At 32.6% G+C, this 18,201-nt stretch overlaps 1 protein-coding gene across 2 annotated transcripts in view; it reads right to left on the bottom strand.

Moving 5' to 3' along the window:
* LOC118198704 (uncharacterized) overlaps nt 1–17,919 on the bottom strand; it is a 45,817-nt gene extending 27,898 nt beyond the window's left edge. The window contains exons 1-2 of one of the 2 annotated variants that reach the window (XM_085812986.1): nt 17,521–17,919; nt 6,586–6,791 (exon numbers count right to left, since the gene is read on the bottom strand). In XM_085812986.1, coding sequence (XP_085669112.1) covers nt 6,586–6,791; nt 17,521–17,735 — 421 coding nt within the window. In that variant the 5' untranslated portion in view covers nt 17,736–17,919. The remainder of the gene's footprint in view (nt 1–6,585; nt 6,792–17,520) is intronic. The other variant, XM_085812987.1, reaches the window with a different exon arrangement.
* Nucleotides 17,920–18,201: the final 282 nt, after the last annotated feature.

Genomic DNA, 18,201 nt, shown 5'->3' with positions numbered 1-18,201 from the left:
ATGAAGAAGGTAATACTGTAAAGGTGGCAATGATCACAGCATGTACAATAAATTCCCGAGAAACTGTAATAACCGAACTGGGTAAGGATCCTGAGTTTGGAAGCATTTATGAGTATTTAAAGGATCCTGAAAATTTTAGCCACCAAGATATTGTGGCGATAAGAAATAGGGCGGCCCATTACGAACTAATAGATGGTCTATTATTTTATACAAAAACTACAAATTCCAACAACGAATTTCGACCTGTTATCCCAGCTAGTCTTGTAAAGATCTTAGGTTTTACTAACGTTTATTTTATTTTAAATCTTTACTATCACTTCTTATTTTCTACTTCCGGCCAGAATCATAAGCGTGAAGGATTTTATGCAAAGTTTGTCTAGCGAACGCCAAGTACTTAAGTTGTGGCTCTTTGCCAAGCAAGAAAGAGAGGAAGCAGTGAGTTCGAAGCAGGCCGCTTACCTTAGAAGTTACGCAGTTGCTATTTGCCTTCCAGGCCAGAGGTTTTAATCCTCTTGATAAATTAAACACAGTAGTGTTCACAGTCTCTGTGCTACATACGCTTCCTGTTATTATAAGGCCAATCTTCCACGTGTATTATTCTAAAGTTAAATTAGAGTTTAGTTTTATTTTTATACTTTTACGTTAGACCCCGAGTGGCGGGTCATTGTATTCCGAAGTACGGAAGTTATTGTATATAGAGAAAAATAAAGGGTTTTGTATACCCTTCGTCTGTATCCTGTCTACTTACTACAATTAGTGAACATAGCTTTAGTAAGCTCTCTGTTCCTACTCAGGTCCTTGTATGTTCCCGAAGAAGGTTAGAAGGAACATTGAACCTGATAGTCTTAGATTAAATATCCTGCAGGAGTTGCATGACAGCCCTTTAGCTTTTCATGCTGGTATTCGAAAAACTATACAACGCGTACGCGAGGCAGTCTATTTTCCTGAACTGCAAAAGTTAACAAGGGCGTATGTCCAGTCCTGCCCAACATGTCAAGCAGTTAATTATATTAATTTCCGCCTGGCCGGGTTTCTAAATAGTATTAAATCCGAATTTCCAAATGAAATAATTGGCATCGATTTATTGGGCCCTTTCCCAAAAAAGTCAGTTAAATAAAAGTCGCCATCTCCTTGTTATGGTTGATCATTTTAGTAAGTGGACCGAAATTGTTCCCTTAAAACGAGCCTCCGAGAAAGTAGTTACTGATTCTATTTTAAATAAATATATTTTAAAATACGGGGCGTCCCTAAAAGTTATATCGGATAATGGTCCTCAATTTGTAAGTAATGTATTTGAAGACATGTGCCAAAAACTGGGCATACGTCATTTAAAAATGGTCCCGTATCGGCCGCAATCAAATATAGCGGAACGGGTCAATAGAAATATAGTGAAAATTATCCGTAGTTATGTTAAAAATTTTCATAAAAGCTGGGATAACTATGTCAATGATTTGCTTTCGCCCTTAGGACCGCAAAACATGATACAACGGGCAAAACTCCTGCTGAATTATTTTTAGGCAGAAAGATTATACCCTTCCTGTGTATCTTGTCTACTTCCCACATGTATTGAACATAGCTTTAGTAAGCTCCCTGTTCCGAGTCAGGTCTGTGCATGTTCCCAAAGAAAGTAAGACGGAACATTGAACCTGATAATCTTAGTGTCAACGTAATATCATTATACCTTGTAAAACATGTAAGTACTTTTACATCAATATCAGTTCTAGTAAAATTAGCCTGAACGGCTCCTCGGCTTAAATTCAAAATTTTAAACATCCTTAACTTTGGAAGTTTAATATTTCCTTAAATAATTCATTTTACTTTTTTCATAAACAGTAGAACAGTTAAAGAAACAACAGTCGTGCCTTACCGTACTTATTTCCAACTTTTATAACAAATAAGCAGAGTCGTAGCTAGGGTTTTCAGCGCCCAGGGACAACTGAAGATTTCGCGCCCCCTACTGCTTGCCAAGGATGGAAAACATTTAATTCTAAAATGTCGTAACTTCAGTTTGGCGCCCCTTGGATTCTGCGCCCGGGGACAGATGCCCCCTTGCCCCCCTCTAGCTACGCCCCTGCAAATAAGATAGACTAATATGCCAATTAGCTGCAGTTGCTTCAGAAATAATGACAAGTACTGTTCCAACGCAGAAGTATGGATGCAAAAAATAAAACCTCAACCCATGCATTTCATTCAACAGCACATTTTACACAAGAAATGACTCTAAACATTGATAATAACAGGTGACAGGTGACAGCAGGGCCGGACACCCGGACTTCCGATGCCATTTCTATGGGCCTTTATGCTTTGAACCTCTTGTAAGAAACTCTAAATAGTAATACTGTAGAGTCATTCGGTTTTTTTTCCCTTTTCTTTCTTTCTTTCTTTCTTTCTTTCTTTCTTTTTTTTTTTTTTTTTTTTTTTTTTTTTTAAAGCAGGAGACGTGGAAAATTTACAGTGGCCTTGCCGGGACTCGAACTCTGGACCTCTCGAGTACGCTTCCGATTACATCACGAAGGAGAGAGGAGGGAGAAATACCTTATAACACCGTCCATTTTCAGTTAGTAGACATTAGAAAGCTTATTATCGCGAAGTGAGAAGAGTGACAGTTATACGTAAGGGAGATTGCAAAGGATTACTTATGTCGGCAGGCTGGTGTTTTCTAAACAAGTTTAGTCTATGAAGCTCAATAAGTTACTGTAATCTAAGGTAAATTAAATTCTTTTCAAAAATAAATTTTAATGTTAGAAAATAGTATACATATTACTGGGAAGCCTCAGCACTTTTTTACTAAATAAACTGATAATATTAATTATTCTCTTAGTTTTCCCTGGCAATTTAACATAGAATTCCTTTGACACTTCTTGATGTGTTCCAAAGTTGAAAGTTAGCATTCATAATTTCATTTTTAAACGAGTTTTTTTTAACTCCCGTAGCTAGTTTGGTGACCTTCTTAATTGTTCACCTGAGGCAAGTGCCTCACTTGTCTCGTCTTTGTCGCGGCTTTGCTCAAACTTTACGATTTTAAGCTCGAATTAGGATATGCTACTTAAAAGTGTCTCATTTCGACAACAGCTCTATTATATTCTTAAATTTCTGATGCACATTTGAAATTAATGCACATTTATAATGCCCTCATGAATGTTATGTTCCTGCCTTATTCGGTCATGAAATTTTTTTGTAGTTGGTATATATTAGCTTATAATTAAAATATTTTGCTTCCGTACATTCCTTAATGATATAAATATTATCTTACTGAATGAAAGTTTATGACAGCAGAAGTTAAAATAAGAAATGAGGCAGATTTAGCTAATAAATTCAGTTTAAATGCAGGTCTTTATGAGCAAATCCAAAAAGCAGGGTCACTCAGATGGTTAATACCAAACAGTAATTTCACACCACGATTTTTTTATTTGTTGCTTATTTTTGAATAACGAGTATAGTATAATGCATTAATTGAAACCATTTTACTCACTATTGCATTTCACACAGGAAACACAGGAAAAGTAAAAATTCCGTCTTTCTTCATCAAAGAACCTAACATCACTTTGAAAAGATGTCTTACTAAACTGTTCACGCTATGTAGTAATGCGATGATTATATATCATTGTTCTTGATGGTGATAATAAATTCCATCAAAGATAATTTTACCACAAATACAACTTCGAGCCGTCGATAAGCGTTGCCTGTCACATCTGGTTTATTCAAAAGACGGTGTAAATTTATTTCATTTGTCCACAATGTCCAAAGCATTATTATGCCTATCATCCCCAGCCATTTATAGTGTTATGATGGATCAAATGTCTTTGAAAACGAATTTCATATATACTGTTTGAATATGAATGTCTGAAGAGTTAATCCTTCACAGGCATATGCCACTTTTGCAGTGAGCACATATTAATCGTCGTTGAACCATCACAGAAGGTTGCATTGTCAAAAACATTTTGTTACAGCACTGGGGGCAGGTAAGTTTTTATGCAATGTTTTGTGAATGCAGGATGTATGATGGGGTGGCGAATGCTCTTGCCTGTCATTCCTATACAGCCTTTTTATTCTTGACAGCAAATGATCAGGTACAACCTTTTCAGCGATCGCATTCCCAAAGAAGATATAGCGTCTTTCATGAAATCTGTTCCATACTTCGAAGAAGATTAAATAATAATAATACCAGATTATGATGCAAACTTCACTCTATTGCTATGACCTAAACTTTGCCAAGCATGAATCCTATTCAGCCCTTGTGTTTCGCGTTGGATGTCAAATAAGAAGAAGCATCAACATAACTATATAATTGATAGGAACTGTGGGATTTCCTGTTTTTTAGTCAGGTATTAAATAGCAAGAGATATCAGTTAAATTCTTTATTTATATAGTTTAAAAGAAGAGGAAGAATATTTTACTTGATATGTGGTTTTAGTTAGTAGGGCTTCTTCCTATAACAGATATGTTTTCTAAAAAATTTTCTTGGAAGTAAAGATATTAATAATATGTCATAATTAAGCACTCACTTTGCCAGCTGACCCTAGATCTTTATTAAAATTCTAGAGCAGGGTTTCCCTATATAGTTTTACTGCTGAATTCTTTCCAAACAGATTCACGAAGATCAAATTAAAAAATGTTTTTACGGTGGCTCTCTCTTATCTTAGAACCTTTCTAAAGGCATACTGAATCTCTTGCCGACATTATTGATCTTTAGATTTCGTGTAAAAGGTATGCACTAACGAAAATAGAGAAGTCTAAGAATGCTAGAGTCATTCAAAATTTAGGTATTTAACTCCTTATCTCTTCCTTTTTAGACTTTTCGCATTTAATTTTTTAAATTTTATAGAATGTTATTCAGTTATTTTCCCGTCAATGAAGAATTTATAAATGCCTAAAAACTTGATTAATTTAGTCCTGTATTTTTTTTTTTTTTAATTCTGCTAAGTACTCGGAGATATTCTGTTCCATACCTAAAATCTGTAAATGACTCCGCAATCTAATTTATTATCAAAATAACCTATAAATTCAACCCAGCTAAATAGTGACAAAGTCTGTAAAGATTTTAAATTTTACTAACGTTTATTTTATTTTAAAACTTTGCTATCCTCTCTTATTTTCCATTTCCGTCCAGAATAAACGCGAACAGATTTGGTTATGCAAATTGAGCTAGCAAACTGTTAAGTATTTAAGACATGGCTTTTAGCCAAAAGAGAGTTAGAAAGAGACTTCTCGCTGCCTTACCACGCGCGCGCTTTTCAGTCAGTTCCTGTCTGCCTTTAAAGCCAGAACTTAGTTCTTTTTGATACTTAAAGACGTATTATAGTTTCCCGCATTTTGCTCACTACATATGAAGAGTTTAAAAAGCCAATCGTCGCGTTACTAGTCTTAGTAAAGTAGCTGAGTATAGTTCTTATTTAATTTAGTTTCTTCTTATTTTTTAAGTTTCAGACCATAAGTGCTGGGACCATAAGTGTGTTATTTAAGTTTCAGACCATAAGTATCCCGAAGTACGGGATCGGCTGTACGCTGTGAGAAATAAAGGGTAATATAACCCTTCCCATTTTTGTTGTATCTTCTACCACTCACACGAACATAGTTTTAAGTAAACTAATTTTACAAATTTAAATTTACTAGGTGTTCCTACTCAGGACTCTAGTGATGTTTCCAAAGGCTGTGAGAAGAAACAGAAGTCCTGACAAGTCTAGCGGTTTTTCTTAAGATGAACTTAAAATAAGTTCAAAATGTTATGTAAAATTTGTTTATCCATACAAAAAAATGAAGTCACAGAAGTTTCCAATAAACCAAAAACTTACGATATGAAATCAAAAAAGGCTATTAAAAACAAGTTGACTTAGTCTTACACTTGGAAGAACATTAATTTAATCACAGACGGGCTATGCTTTCTGAATCATTTTAACTCTTTGCTAATTATCATATTGTCATGCTTTCTGCTGAAAAGCAGTTTTAGTATATATCATAAAAAAGATCTGGAATATACCTGGTTTATCTAAGCATCATAATAATGAACGTATTTTCAGCATTAGACCAAAAGTTCTATGAAAAGCAAAAGAAAGATCGTGTTGATTCAGAAAATATCATTTAAACTTACAAAAAGCATGCCATGTAATACTGTATATTGTTTATTTGAAAATATTTTCTAAAATGGGATTTAATTCTGCAGTAATTCTGAAAGCCAAAGAATCCTATATTTTATATCATTTATATTTTAGAATAAAATACATGCTATATCTTTCAGTTTACCTTTTAATATACGAATTCAATATTTATTAAATCTCAAGCGAATCAGGCGATTGACCAATTTAATAAATTTAATTCACCACTTTTTCATTATTTTTCTGTATATGTTACATAACGGAAGTTATTAACAGAAATTCTATCACAAAGATAAGTTTCCTCAGTCTTTCGCGTCCTTTTCCTGTACCGATCAACGAACAGTCTAATCCTATATATTTTGCACAATGATACAATTGATTTTTAGTATGCTACCTTTTCAAAAGGATTACACAAAATACTCCATCATACTATTTGATGAATCAAAAAAAATATTTCATACCAAATGCGACAAACGTAGTCTGTCTTACCTACCAGGAACTATTCCATTCCATATAGCCCATGGGGACCAGAAATTTGATCCGAGGTCTGGTATATCGGTGGGTGATGCTTCTGTATTATTAGCTAAAGGCATTTCTATCTTAGTGCAGTTATTTATAAGTTGAAGCATGTTGTGGAAATTTGGGTACTTGACTGCTAATCCACTGTTTCGAATTATAACGTCTGCATCTGAAACTTCTCTGTAAAAAAAGATATATGAAATTTAAGTAAGAGGTTTTCAGTATGTGGATGATAGAATATAAAAAAACTGCAAAGCTTCAAACTTTTACCTAAAGTATTACTGTAATGCCTTTTGGAAGTGAAAGAAAAACATTTAGGAAACACTGAGAGATAGACTTAAGAATCTAAAAGTGTTCCCTAATTACATTTATTTGCGGAGCTCTTTTACATTTTGTGCAATGTATCGTAACCTCTTAATAATTATTGTACGGTATATTAAAAAAAAAAAAAAAAAGAAAAAAAAAAAAAAAAAAAAGAAAATGATAAAATAAAGAAAGCTGGAAAAAAGAATGAGCCGCAGACGAAAATTTATTTACTTTAGGATTAAATACTTTTAAATTAGAATTTATATTTCTCAGCATGAACAGGAGGGAAGACAATTACACAATTTGGCCTTTTTTTATGTCGTATAACTAAATGAATCAGCTTATGTACTATAGTACCTCCTTATCCAAGTTCAAGATTATATTACAAAGAATTACCGTGAACAGCTGCAACAGCAGATAACAATGAACGCTATAGAATGCTCTCGTAACACATGTATAGTTAATTTTAATTAATAAATTATGAAAATAAAATATTACGAACATTAAGTAATATAATAAAAAATACTTGGTACAAAACAATACATTATGTACTGTACTACTAAATAAAGAAGTGTAAAATATAGCCCACAGCCCCATACACACTTTCTCGGGCCTGCAAAAGTAAGGAACTCAGAAATTCCGACTTTAAACTTAATCCGCAAAAGATGAGCGAGAAGTAAAGGAATGAAGCTCTTACACTGCAAAGCATAATAAACTATTTATAAGGTTTATAGAATTAAGAATGAAGAATTTACGTATTTTAGTAGCACATACAGAGTTTCTAAGTAGTAATAGCTACACTCATTTTAAGCCTCTTATTACAATAAAAGAAAAAGAGCAAGAACGTTTTAGGCTTACAGTTAAATACACTCTGACGATTGATAGTCAGATTACCCACCATTTTATAACCATCATTTGGGGGTTAGTTGGTTTGATTATGGCTCGAGAATTATCTGCCCAAGGAGAGGAACGCTTCTGCGAAGGAGTTTGTAAGGAAAACTGGATCCACGTTACGCATGGGAAAAAACGAAAATGCCCGTTACATCGCATTTCCGTTACGTCGTTCGCAAACGATCGGATCCACGTTACGCATGGGGCAAGCCACGAAAATATCGGTTACATCGCATTTCCATTATATCGGCCCCAAACGATCGGATTGCTATCAACTTGCTCAACTTACGAAATATACAATTCCCCCCCCCCCTCTCTGCCATTTTGAACTGCGAGTACTAAATTTGCGGACACTGAGGTAAAGCTATATGTATTTTTGTTTGTTACAGAAAACACGACATGGGTTTATTCCTAATGCAATGATAAATTTTTTATCAAATTCCTTATTTATAGTTATTACTACCAAAAAAACATAAAAATATATTTTGATGAGTGAAGTGCAATACATTTTTCCTCCGCCTCTCTTTCCACTGATTTCTGCTTAAAAGTGATTTTAAAAATGTGTTCGTTTAAGCGGAACCCCTTCTAGTCAGTTTCATTACTTTAAGCTTTACAAAACAAGTTAGTTTTCATCTCTACTTAATTAGAAGAAAAGTTACTGAAGGTTTCAGGAAGATGGTAGAAAAGAAAATGGGCATTAAAGTTACAAAGTGGCCTGCCACAAACTAATTGAAATAGCATTTCTTTTCAGAATACAGTTTCAAAAAACTTTTGAGATAATAAACACAATAATAATACTTTAGGAAATACTATATACAAGACAAAAGACAGATAGTAATAATACTTTAGAAACTGTATGCAAATAAATATGAATATGTTGAGATTATTCCAGAAAAACGTCCAGTCCAGCCTTCGAAGACTGGAAAGTGAACAATAAAGTCTTGGAGGTCATCAAAATTAATTAATTTCTTTTGTGACAGCTTGCCAGATTATAAAATTTCTATTCACAATAATTTCAATAATTTCAAAAATGCAACAATTACATTTTCAAATGTAAAACATATTGAAATGTAGAGTGGGAGATGCAAAGACAGTCCCTTGTCATATCCGATAGCTGATAGAAATTTTAGCAAGCTGCTACAACTGAGACAAAAACCCAGAAGAATATAATGAACACAATTAAACTTATTTACAAGGAATTCTGATACCAAAATTTATTAGAGATGTGCTTACATGGGAAAACACAGAATGTAAACGAGAGCTTCAACTCTAATCCATGAAAATTCACCCTAAAAAACTTTTTTAATAGCAAATACTAAAAATAGGAACATATGTAGCTGTCATATAGCAGAGGTCTCAAAAGATTACTAATAATTTTTGAAACTGCTGGCATTTATCCTAGCAATAATACATTGAAAGTTTCTTTTACTGGATAAAAAGCGAATTAGAAATTCAGACCACACTTATTATCTGAGACAAAAATTGCCTGGAACGAAAAATAGATTTGCTAAAAAAGGAAAACATATAAATGTGAGCAAGAGAAATTCGCAATCTTCATATGTGGAAAGTATTAGGTATACAAGTAAGCTTTTTTTTTTTTTTTCCGTGAAAAGACAATAATTGTAATCTTTCTCAAAATTTATTTTTAATGCATAATTTGGTCACTTCAACAAAAATGATAGCTCAAAATCTTATTATCTCATTTTTATGAAACTTTATGTGCTTCCTGTTTGTGTTATTTAGTAAATGTTTCCTGTTATTTAGTAAATGTATTAAAAGGAATTGGATTGTATGGGTATTTTTCAAATAATGGCCTGCTTTCCGAGTTATAACATTATGAATTTGCTCCAAAATATTATAAATTACTTTTCGATCACCTCTAAACTTTTTATTTATTAAAATATCCTTTAATTAATAGTGAAACCACTATGATTTGCTACATGTATTTGACATTTTTGCAAAATTAGGAGGATTTATTTTAACCCTTTGCGGCAGAGTGTGTCCGGTCTGGACACACCTAAAAATTTCCTTCTGTGCGCACAGAAAAATGGAATGACAAAGGATTTATAGGTTTCTCTGAACCTTCTTTATTTATAGTAGATGGCAGCTAAACACAAACCAGTCCATATATTTTAGCCATGTTTAGTTTTTTAAAACCTTCCTTTTTCAAAGAAATCTTCAAGACTTTTTTTTAGGGTATAAAAGGAATTGTTTGAAAAGAAATTTCTATGTTATTTTTTGGCTGTATGATAATCTCCCTTGAAATTTTGCCTAAAATCAAACGGCGAACCCTAGGTGTGCCCAGACCGGGCTCACCGATAATCTAGGAGAACGGAGAGTCTGTATTCTTTGCTTCTCCGCATCTCATCGGTCAGTTCATTGACAACAATGCTCGTTTCAGTCCTCTTTTCGAAGCTCTATTCAATCAGTGTGCCCACTTTGGGCACACCCACAGAATTAAAAGATAAGTGCTATCTTCACAAAATTTTACTTGTGTACTCCTCTAGGCCTAATTAGACTGCCTACTCATTTTTTTAATCAATTGCGTTTTTTTAAAGGGGCTCCGAATGTATTTAGGTACCTTAAATTGAAAATTGCGTCCTTAAATATTATTTCTTAGATTAAATTAATCTGCACCATAGCTGAAATCCAGAGCTGCAGTTTGCAGGACGCTGAGAATACATAATCTCTTACGTTAAAATTGTTTACGTTTTCCCTCTGAAATGATATCATGCTTCATTTAATTATGCGAATATGTCAGCAAATTATGCTGTTTTTGAGCAATCTAGAAGTACTTACTAATCAAACAGATAACAATAATTCATTAATCAGCAAACATGTCAACTACTCTTGCACAATTTATATATTCTAATAAGGAATTTAGTACGCGGTAGTCATAAGAATTCTTAGAGCACAGCCAAGAGAAGATCAGTTAATATCCTCATATAAAATTTTGAATAATTGTTAACTATAATGATTCATTTTAATAAAATCAATAATCTGGACAGCTTTTCCAGTGCAATTTAAATACGATTAAAATATTTTTAGTAACATTTCTATGCAGAATAGAGGGACTTATAGCGAACAATATTTTTTTCTCGCTAAACTGAACACTTTTCAGACTTCTGCTTTGATGTCACTACACATGTTAACAATATTTGAATCAGTTATACATGCGTGTTTATAAATTTATGAATATAGTTATTTTTTTAACCAGTAGTATGAGTTATTTGTAAACTTTAGCGTAAAAAAGAACTTTAGTTACCTAGTTAAAATCGTATCTTACAAAGGAAGCAAAATTGCTAGACCTGCAGCACCAATACGTATTAGCCTCATTTCAAAGAATATTCATAAATGTGCCAACTTTTACAGAATGGTTTATGTGATTACGGGAAAGCCTTGAGGGCTATCTACCTAAAGGGAAGAATGCCTTCGTGGAGGACTTTCTAAGGGAAACTGGGTCGTATATACGTTACACATGGGGGAAACCACGAAAATGCCCATACAGCTAAGTCCGTTCGTGGGATTCGAACCTCAGACCGAGTTACCAGTGTTCAGCGACTTCACCGCTTAGTCGCTGGTGGATGCCAACTTTTACGAATTTTTAGTATTTTGAAGAAGACTTTTTTTGTAACAAAATACCTGGAACAATACAATAAATAAAATAATACAATAAAGAGTAAAAATTAACGATATTAAACAAGCAAGAATCAGTGTACGGTGCATAAATTTGCAGGAGTAGTTTTGACAAAGAAAAAAATAAGGGTAAATAGAGACTTCTTTTCCAGTTGCAGGAGTAAAAATGAGGAAGGAGAAGCTTGTTCTCACGCTATAGCAATATTAGGATAATAATAAGGAAGGTATTGGCCCCATTTATTGCCATAAAATGAAAACAACTATGAAATAATTTCTTCAAAAGCTCGAGCTAAAGGCTGATTAGAATTGGAGTCCTTAACTAGAACTGAAAAATTTTTATAAATGTGAAACGTCTCTAATAAATCTAATTCACCAACATATTTTTTTAAAAATAATTTGTTCTGATGTTCTTTGCAACCCAAACCGAAGTTCCTTTGAAAACGCCAGTCCACAGAAAGGTCGAAAAGAGATTTAGCTTATTTGCACTACATCATTAAACCACTATATGCTCAGATGATTTCAATGCAACATCTCCTGCACAGAGTATACTGAAGCTCTCAGACGGCAAAATACCAATATTGCAAGTTTCTTCCGCAAGTGATACGACGTTTCCGCGAATCGTTTGGAAAGGGAAACATTCTTTAACGTTAATTTTTTTTTAAATCTACCGCCAAATTCATAATGAATTTAGTCATTTCAATTTTAAAATTTGCTTATAAGTTTTAATATTAGTATTTTAGCAAAACAAGTGACTGAAATTGACAAATTGATAAAGTATCGAAGAAGTTGCCTTTTCTGAGCTTCTTTTTCCTATTTGTGAGAATGACCGAGACACCACAAAAAATAAATAAATAAAAATCTTAAATGCTTACCATGGTTTTTCGTGTGTCTGATTGTCTGGATAAATGAAGTTGAGTTTATCACTGCTAATGAAGTTGCAGCGGCTCATGTTGATTTACATTTAAAGCGCTCCTTTTTTTTTTTTTTTTTTTTTCAGCAATGCAACTCGAATTTTCAGTAGTATAACTTGAAATTTTAAATATTCGTTTCATCTATCTGCGTGTATTACTGGTTCAGTTCAGCGACTGACTTTTTAAAGTGTTTTAACATAAACTGGAGAAGCATTTTGACGTCTCAAAGAAGATAATATTAATTCCATTGAAGCAAAATTTTTGCTTTACTTCCTTTGTTTGAAATATTTGTTGCAAACTTCGTGTGCAAAAGATCAAATTGGTGTGCGAAATGAAAACGCATAGTTATGTCTTGAATAACCTTAAGTCTCTTCGTTATGATTAGATAAGGCTGAAAGTTTCTCGGTGACATTAACTGATGGATAAAAATTTAGTTTATGATGATAGTAAATTTTTAGTCTTATCCTTTAGTAGTGCTATTTTGACTGGCTTACTTTAAATATATGATTTTTACCTTCTGAAGAGGAATTCTCGACATAGAAGACCTGTTTATTAAATTGCTTTATGTGTTAAACTGGAATCTGGACAAACAAAAAAATTACAACAATTAAAAAAAAAAAAAAATAGATTGCTTCCCCAGTTTTTTCCTTCCGATAGAACGTATTTAGATATATCTCTTATAAAACCCTTGAAAATTTCTAATGGTTTACATATAAACTGACACACAGATGTATATGATATAAACCATCAGATAAAAACTATGAAACATCATTTTAAGATAACGAAGTGCCGCATTCCAATATATTATTGTATATCAATATAAGTAAAAACAGATCACTCTTCGTTTACCAGTCTTCTCTATTTATCATCTCTTTACATCTAAATATTTACTCTTATATCTCTTCTTGGGCATGTAATCGCACAATTATGATCATTGAATTTAAAGATAACAATGCCTTTCTTTTCCATTTTTGGAGTTTAGCAAAGAAGGCAATTCAGTTATTTGAACTGCGATAAAATAACAACAGGGATGATTAATTTAAAATGTACACGTGGTAGACATCGCTTGCAAAGATTTTTCAGAAGATGTTAGGATTTTCATCGAGTCTGGCAATAATCCTTACTTTAGTTTCTTTTATCATTTTCAAATAAATAACGAAATTTTGCTTTCTCGGTTTTTCAAAATGGCAAATGTAATTGTACACCATGTCTTAAATATTGTTTTCACAATAGAATTTTTGCTACGAATTTTTATTGTTTTCACAGTAGAGTTTGCGCTACGAATTTTTATTGTTTTCACGATAGAATTTCTGGTATGAAAACGTTCGAAATATTGCAAACAAGCATACAAAATAACACTTTGTCAAAAATAAGAATTTTTGACAAATGTTTAAGCACGGCAAAGAATGTGACAAAAATGAGACATACTTTTGCAAATCACTTACTTCAACTAATGAGCACTGATCAAACCAGATTTGGTGCTTAGTGATAGTTATTTAACAGTCTGGAATATTAATGAATAAGTTCCTGTATTGTTTGGATCCTGTCAAGCGATCTTGAAAGAACATTTCGGCTTGCTGTACTTTTTTCTTTTTTTTCCCAATGGCAGATTGTGAACAATTACAAATGTAACCCAGTCCATTAATCTATACAAGGCTGGATGTTGTGGTCTCTTTATTATGGAGGCACCTAATATGTGGGACACCATCGCCTTTCCTATGAATGGACGGACAGTTACAACCATGCCTCCTCCGGGATTCGAACCCAGGCCCTTCGGCATCGCAGTCAGTTTCCCTAACCATTATACTGACTAGGCGGCGGCTTGCTGTACTTGCTTTTTGAACTGTTCTAAAAACAGCAAGAAACAGCAAACAGCAGCCAGAAGGGTTATTAATTTCGTTTTGGCATTTTGCGTCGATTTACTATAAACAGCGAATTACTTTTTATATTGTTGCCACCCAATATTAAAACCCTGTATTATATTATAAGAAATTAAATAATGAAAAATCTGCGTAAATGTATGTACGTATGTTTCTCACATTGTGATAAAACAACGGTACCTAGAGCCATCAAATTTTGAATAACGTAGGTCTCCACCCGAATATGGGCATTTGGAAATACAAATTTGGAATTTGTTTTATTATCTATTTCTAATTTTGTAAAGCATGTATGAGTTTTTGATTAAGAAACTCAACGATTTCAAAGCGAGCAATAGCAACACTGTACGGAAAAAAAAAAAAAAAAAAAAAAAAAAAAAAAATTATCTCCAGCTCGCGAGACTGTGCATCGAAAATTCGAAAGATATGTTCTTTTAAATATTTTGCGATATTGCTGTTGAATTGAATTTTATGGTTTAAGAGCGAAGAACATGATATTTAATAAATAAAGGTAGCACACAAAACGTTAAAAAAATGTCCCTTTGGGTGTAATATAAAATCTGAAAGCTTTCATACTTTTTTCCTCTCTATTTTTCTCAAAAAGTTTACCTGTCCGAAGTATCTAAAGTTATTAGACTAGCGTGCTCAGAATAATTTGCTTCTAAAGGAAAGAAAGCCCACGTTTATTCTTCGAAATGCATTGAGCCGTTTCAGTTGATATTATCCACAGAAAGTTCTAATTATTAACACTGAAGTAATTTGGAGAAGATCAAGTTCTTTGAATGACTCATTAACATACTGATATGAGAATGGAAACAGTTATCACAGATATGATACATTTAATTGCTTGTCCCCCCAAAAAAATAATTTCAAATAAACAGAAGTCATTCCAGAAGTATGTTTTACATGCAGATATTCACTGAGAGACATTTCGAATCAGCTGACTGAAGAAGCAGATTGAAGGAATACAGTAAGCTCTTGCAGATGGCAGACCTTGAGAAACGTGATTTTGCATATACGTATTATCTTAATTGTCGCCATTTAATCTCACCAAACGACTGGTGTGAAAATTCTTTCATTAAAGAAGTCAAGAGTTGTTTAAAACAGAAAAACGAGAGCTTTAAAGTTCTCAATATTTCCAATAATGCTCCAGGATACGGTACTGAAGCCCTCGCAGTTTCTTTCCACCGAACACCACATCCTTATTTCAACAAAAGGATCAAGGAATCCCAAAGATATTCAAAGCCAATTTTGTCAGACATACTTACATCTCTGATAATAAAACACTAGTTAAAGGAAAACACTACACACTAATGGCATTTTGGAAGAAATCTAACATAAGACACTGAACAAAATGATTACACTGGCATGGGAACAAGTGAATTCATCAACAACAGATGCTTGCTGGCATCAGCGCATTGACAGAAGTTGTCAACAGTTTTAAAGGATTTCCATCGATTGGAAATGAAGCCAAAAACATCATACAAATTGCAAAAGCAACAGCCGGCGAAGGATTTTCAGACAGGGAAGAAGGAGCAATCAAAGAATTAGTCAACAAATACGATGAGTGAAATGACAACTGAAGAATTTAATGATCTTAACGTTATATATCTTCTGTGTATTTAAAAATGAAAAAGAATATCATGTAATTCTGTCAAAATATTAATTTTTTTTCATTAGGTACATCATGAATTAAATGCATTTTTATACAAATCTATCAGATTTAAAAGTGAAAAAAATAATATTTTTAAGAACTGCATCTATTGCTTTTAAATAGTTTAGTTTGTCAATTAATAACAAATAGATTAGATGTCAAAGAATAATATCTTATATTTCCCCGAATGGCAACAGACTCGAATAGAAAGGAAAACAAAGCATTAAAGCGAAACAACGCAAAATCGTGTTTCGAGACTAATAGACCTTTTGGGCATGAAGGCACTCTCTTCATATTAAACAATTTATTATGACCGAGATACTTAATGAATATCAGTATATGTGTAAAACAGAAAAAAGAATGGTATGGAAATCGAAAATCTGGTAGATGAGAGTAATATTTTATAAGCTCTAACTTCTGTAAAATAAGTTAAAACAATTTGATCGTAATTAATATATATATATATATATATATATATATATATATATTTGATACGCTTATGAAGTTCAAACTGTTTCTTAAAAAAAATTATCTACCAAAAGAAAAAATCAACAGAGCAAATTTCATTGTATGAATAATAAGTGTTTTGACATCACTAAAATTTATAATGTATGATTTTCATACTCCTATACATAAGATTTATTTTCTGTACTTAAAAATACTGTTCACTTAAGCGTTCGAGAAAATTAAATAAAAATACATTATATTCAAAAATTTTTTGTTTGCTATACTTTTGTGATTAATTTATAGTTTTATTAAAATGTACCGTTATTAATAAAACAATAAAATGCACTTCTACTTTACTTTTAAGAGAAAATTTAGAAATCTTAGTAGGACTATCAAAAGAGATTATATTAATTCAGGTGAATTAAAACTTGGAGGCTGACAGCTCTGCATTATTAATAATTAAAAAAAAAATTAAATTACGCCCAAAAGTCGTTTTTTTTTTTTTTAATGTTTTATGTGTTACCTTTATTTTATTCTTCGAACTTAAACCATAAAATTCATTTCAACAGCAATATCGCAAAATAATTTTAAAATGAGCATATCTTTAGAATTTCCGATACAGTCTTGCGAGCTGGAGATAAAAATGAGTTTGCCATTGCTCGCTTTGAAATCGTTGTGTTTCTTAAACAAAAACTCATAAATGCTTTACAAAATTAGAAATAGATAATAAAACAAATTCCAAATTTGTATTTCCAAATGCCCATATTCGTGTGGAGACGTACGTTATTCAAAATTTGATGGCTGTAGGTACCGTTGTTTTATCACAATGTGAGAAACATGCGTACATACATTTATGCAGATTTTTCATTATTTAATTTCTTATAATACAATACAAGGCTTTAATATTGGGTGGCAACAATATAAAAAGTAATTCGCTGTTTATAGTAAATCGACGCAAAATGCCAAAACGAAATTAATAGCCCTTCTGGGCAAATTGCCCCTTTGGGTAATAACATAATTTTCAGGAATAATTATTAAATATAAAACAAAAGAATGCAAATAATTAAATAACAAATTAATATGCAATGAAAAAGGATAATCATTTCTGGAATTCTATATATTATTTTATGAGCATCATATTCGCTTTCGAAAATACTGTCTTATTGATATGAAAACAAAATACTTACTCTAATTCATGCAGACGACAATGGGTCATTTCACCACCGTCATTAAAAATTACTTCCGCCAAAGTTTTTCCATCTGAGAATAATATCGGCCTTGGCTCTTCGGAATATGCTAACCTCACGGAATTACCCGTAACAACACACACGCAAAACGAAACCGTACACCAAAAAAGAGCCGTAGCCGAAAAGCTATATTCGGAATTCTTTCTAGATTTCATTACCCGGCTAAACCCGGTAACCTTATGCAGAACACCTGCTCATATTCGATATCTTCGACCGACTGAACTAAAGTAACGGAACATGCGGGCAAGTTTTTTTCGGTCAAACTGGCAACGCGTAGCGAAGTTCGAATCATTCAAGTTCTTTGAACTGAAAAGAAAGAAAGATACTCAAGATTCCGTGAGGATATGCTGAATACGCTTTCTTTTGTTTAATAACTCTGATACTGATGCATGGCGTTAATGCTTAAAGTGAAACGAAGCGATTTTAAAGTTTATATGAACAATAAGAAAAAATAAATAAATAAATAAATAAATAAATAAATAAAAAATAAAAATAAATAAATCTAGGAAATATTTTGTTGATTGAATGCTTCTTTGAGCCTCAGGCTTGGTAACGACCTCGTAGAGGTCAACGGAATATTAATGTTATCTTTGGCTGATGATGTAAGTAGGACGCATTTCG

This window comes from Stegodyphus dumicola, chromosome 3 (assembly GCF_044657685.1).
Source record: "Stegodyphus dumicola isolate Sdum_Otavi_A_Nest chromosome 3, ASM4465768v1".
NCBI classification, from domain to species: Eukaryota; Metazoa; Arthropoda; class Arachnida; order Araneae; family Eresidae; genus Stegodyphus; species Stegodyphus dumicola.
The sequence above is the reverse complement of the archived record's forward strand: the minus strand, read 5'-3'. Positions and strand labels throughout refer to the sequence as shown.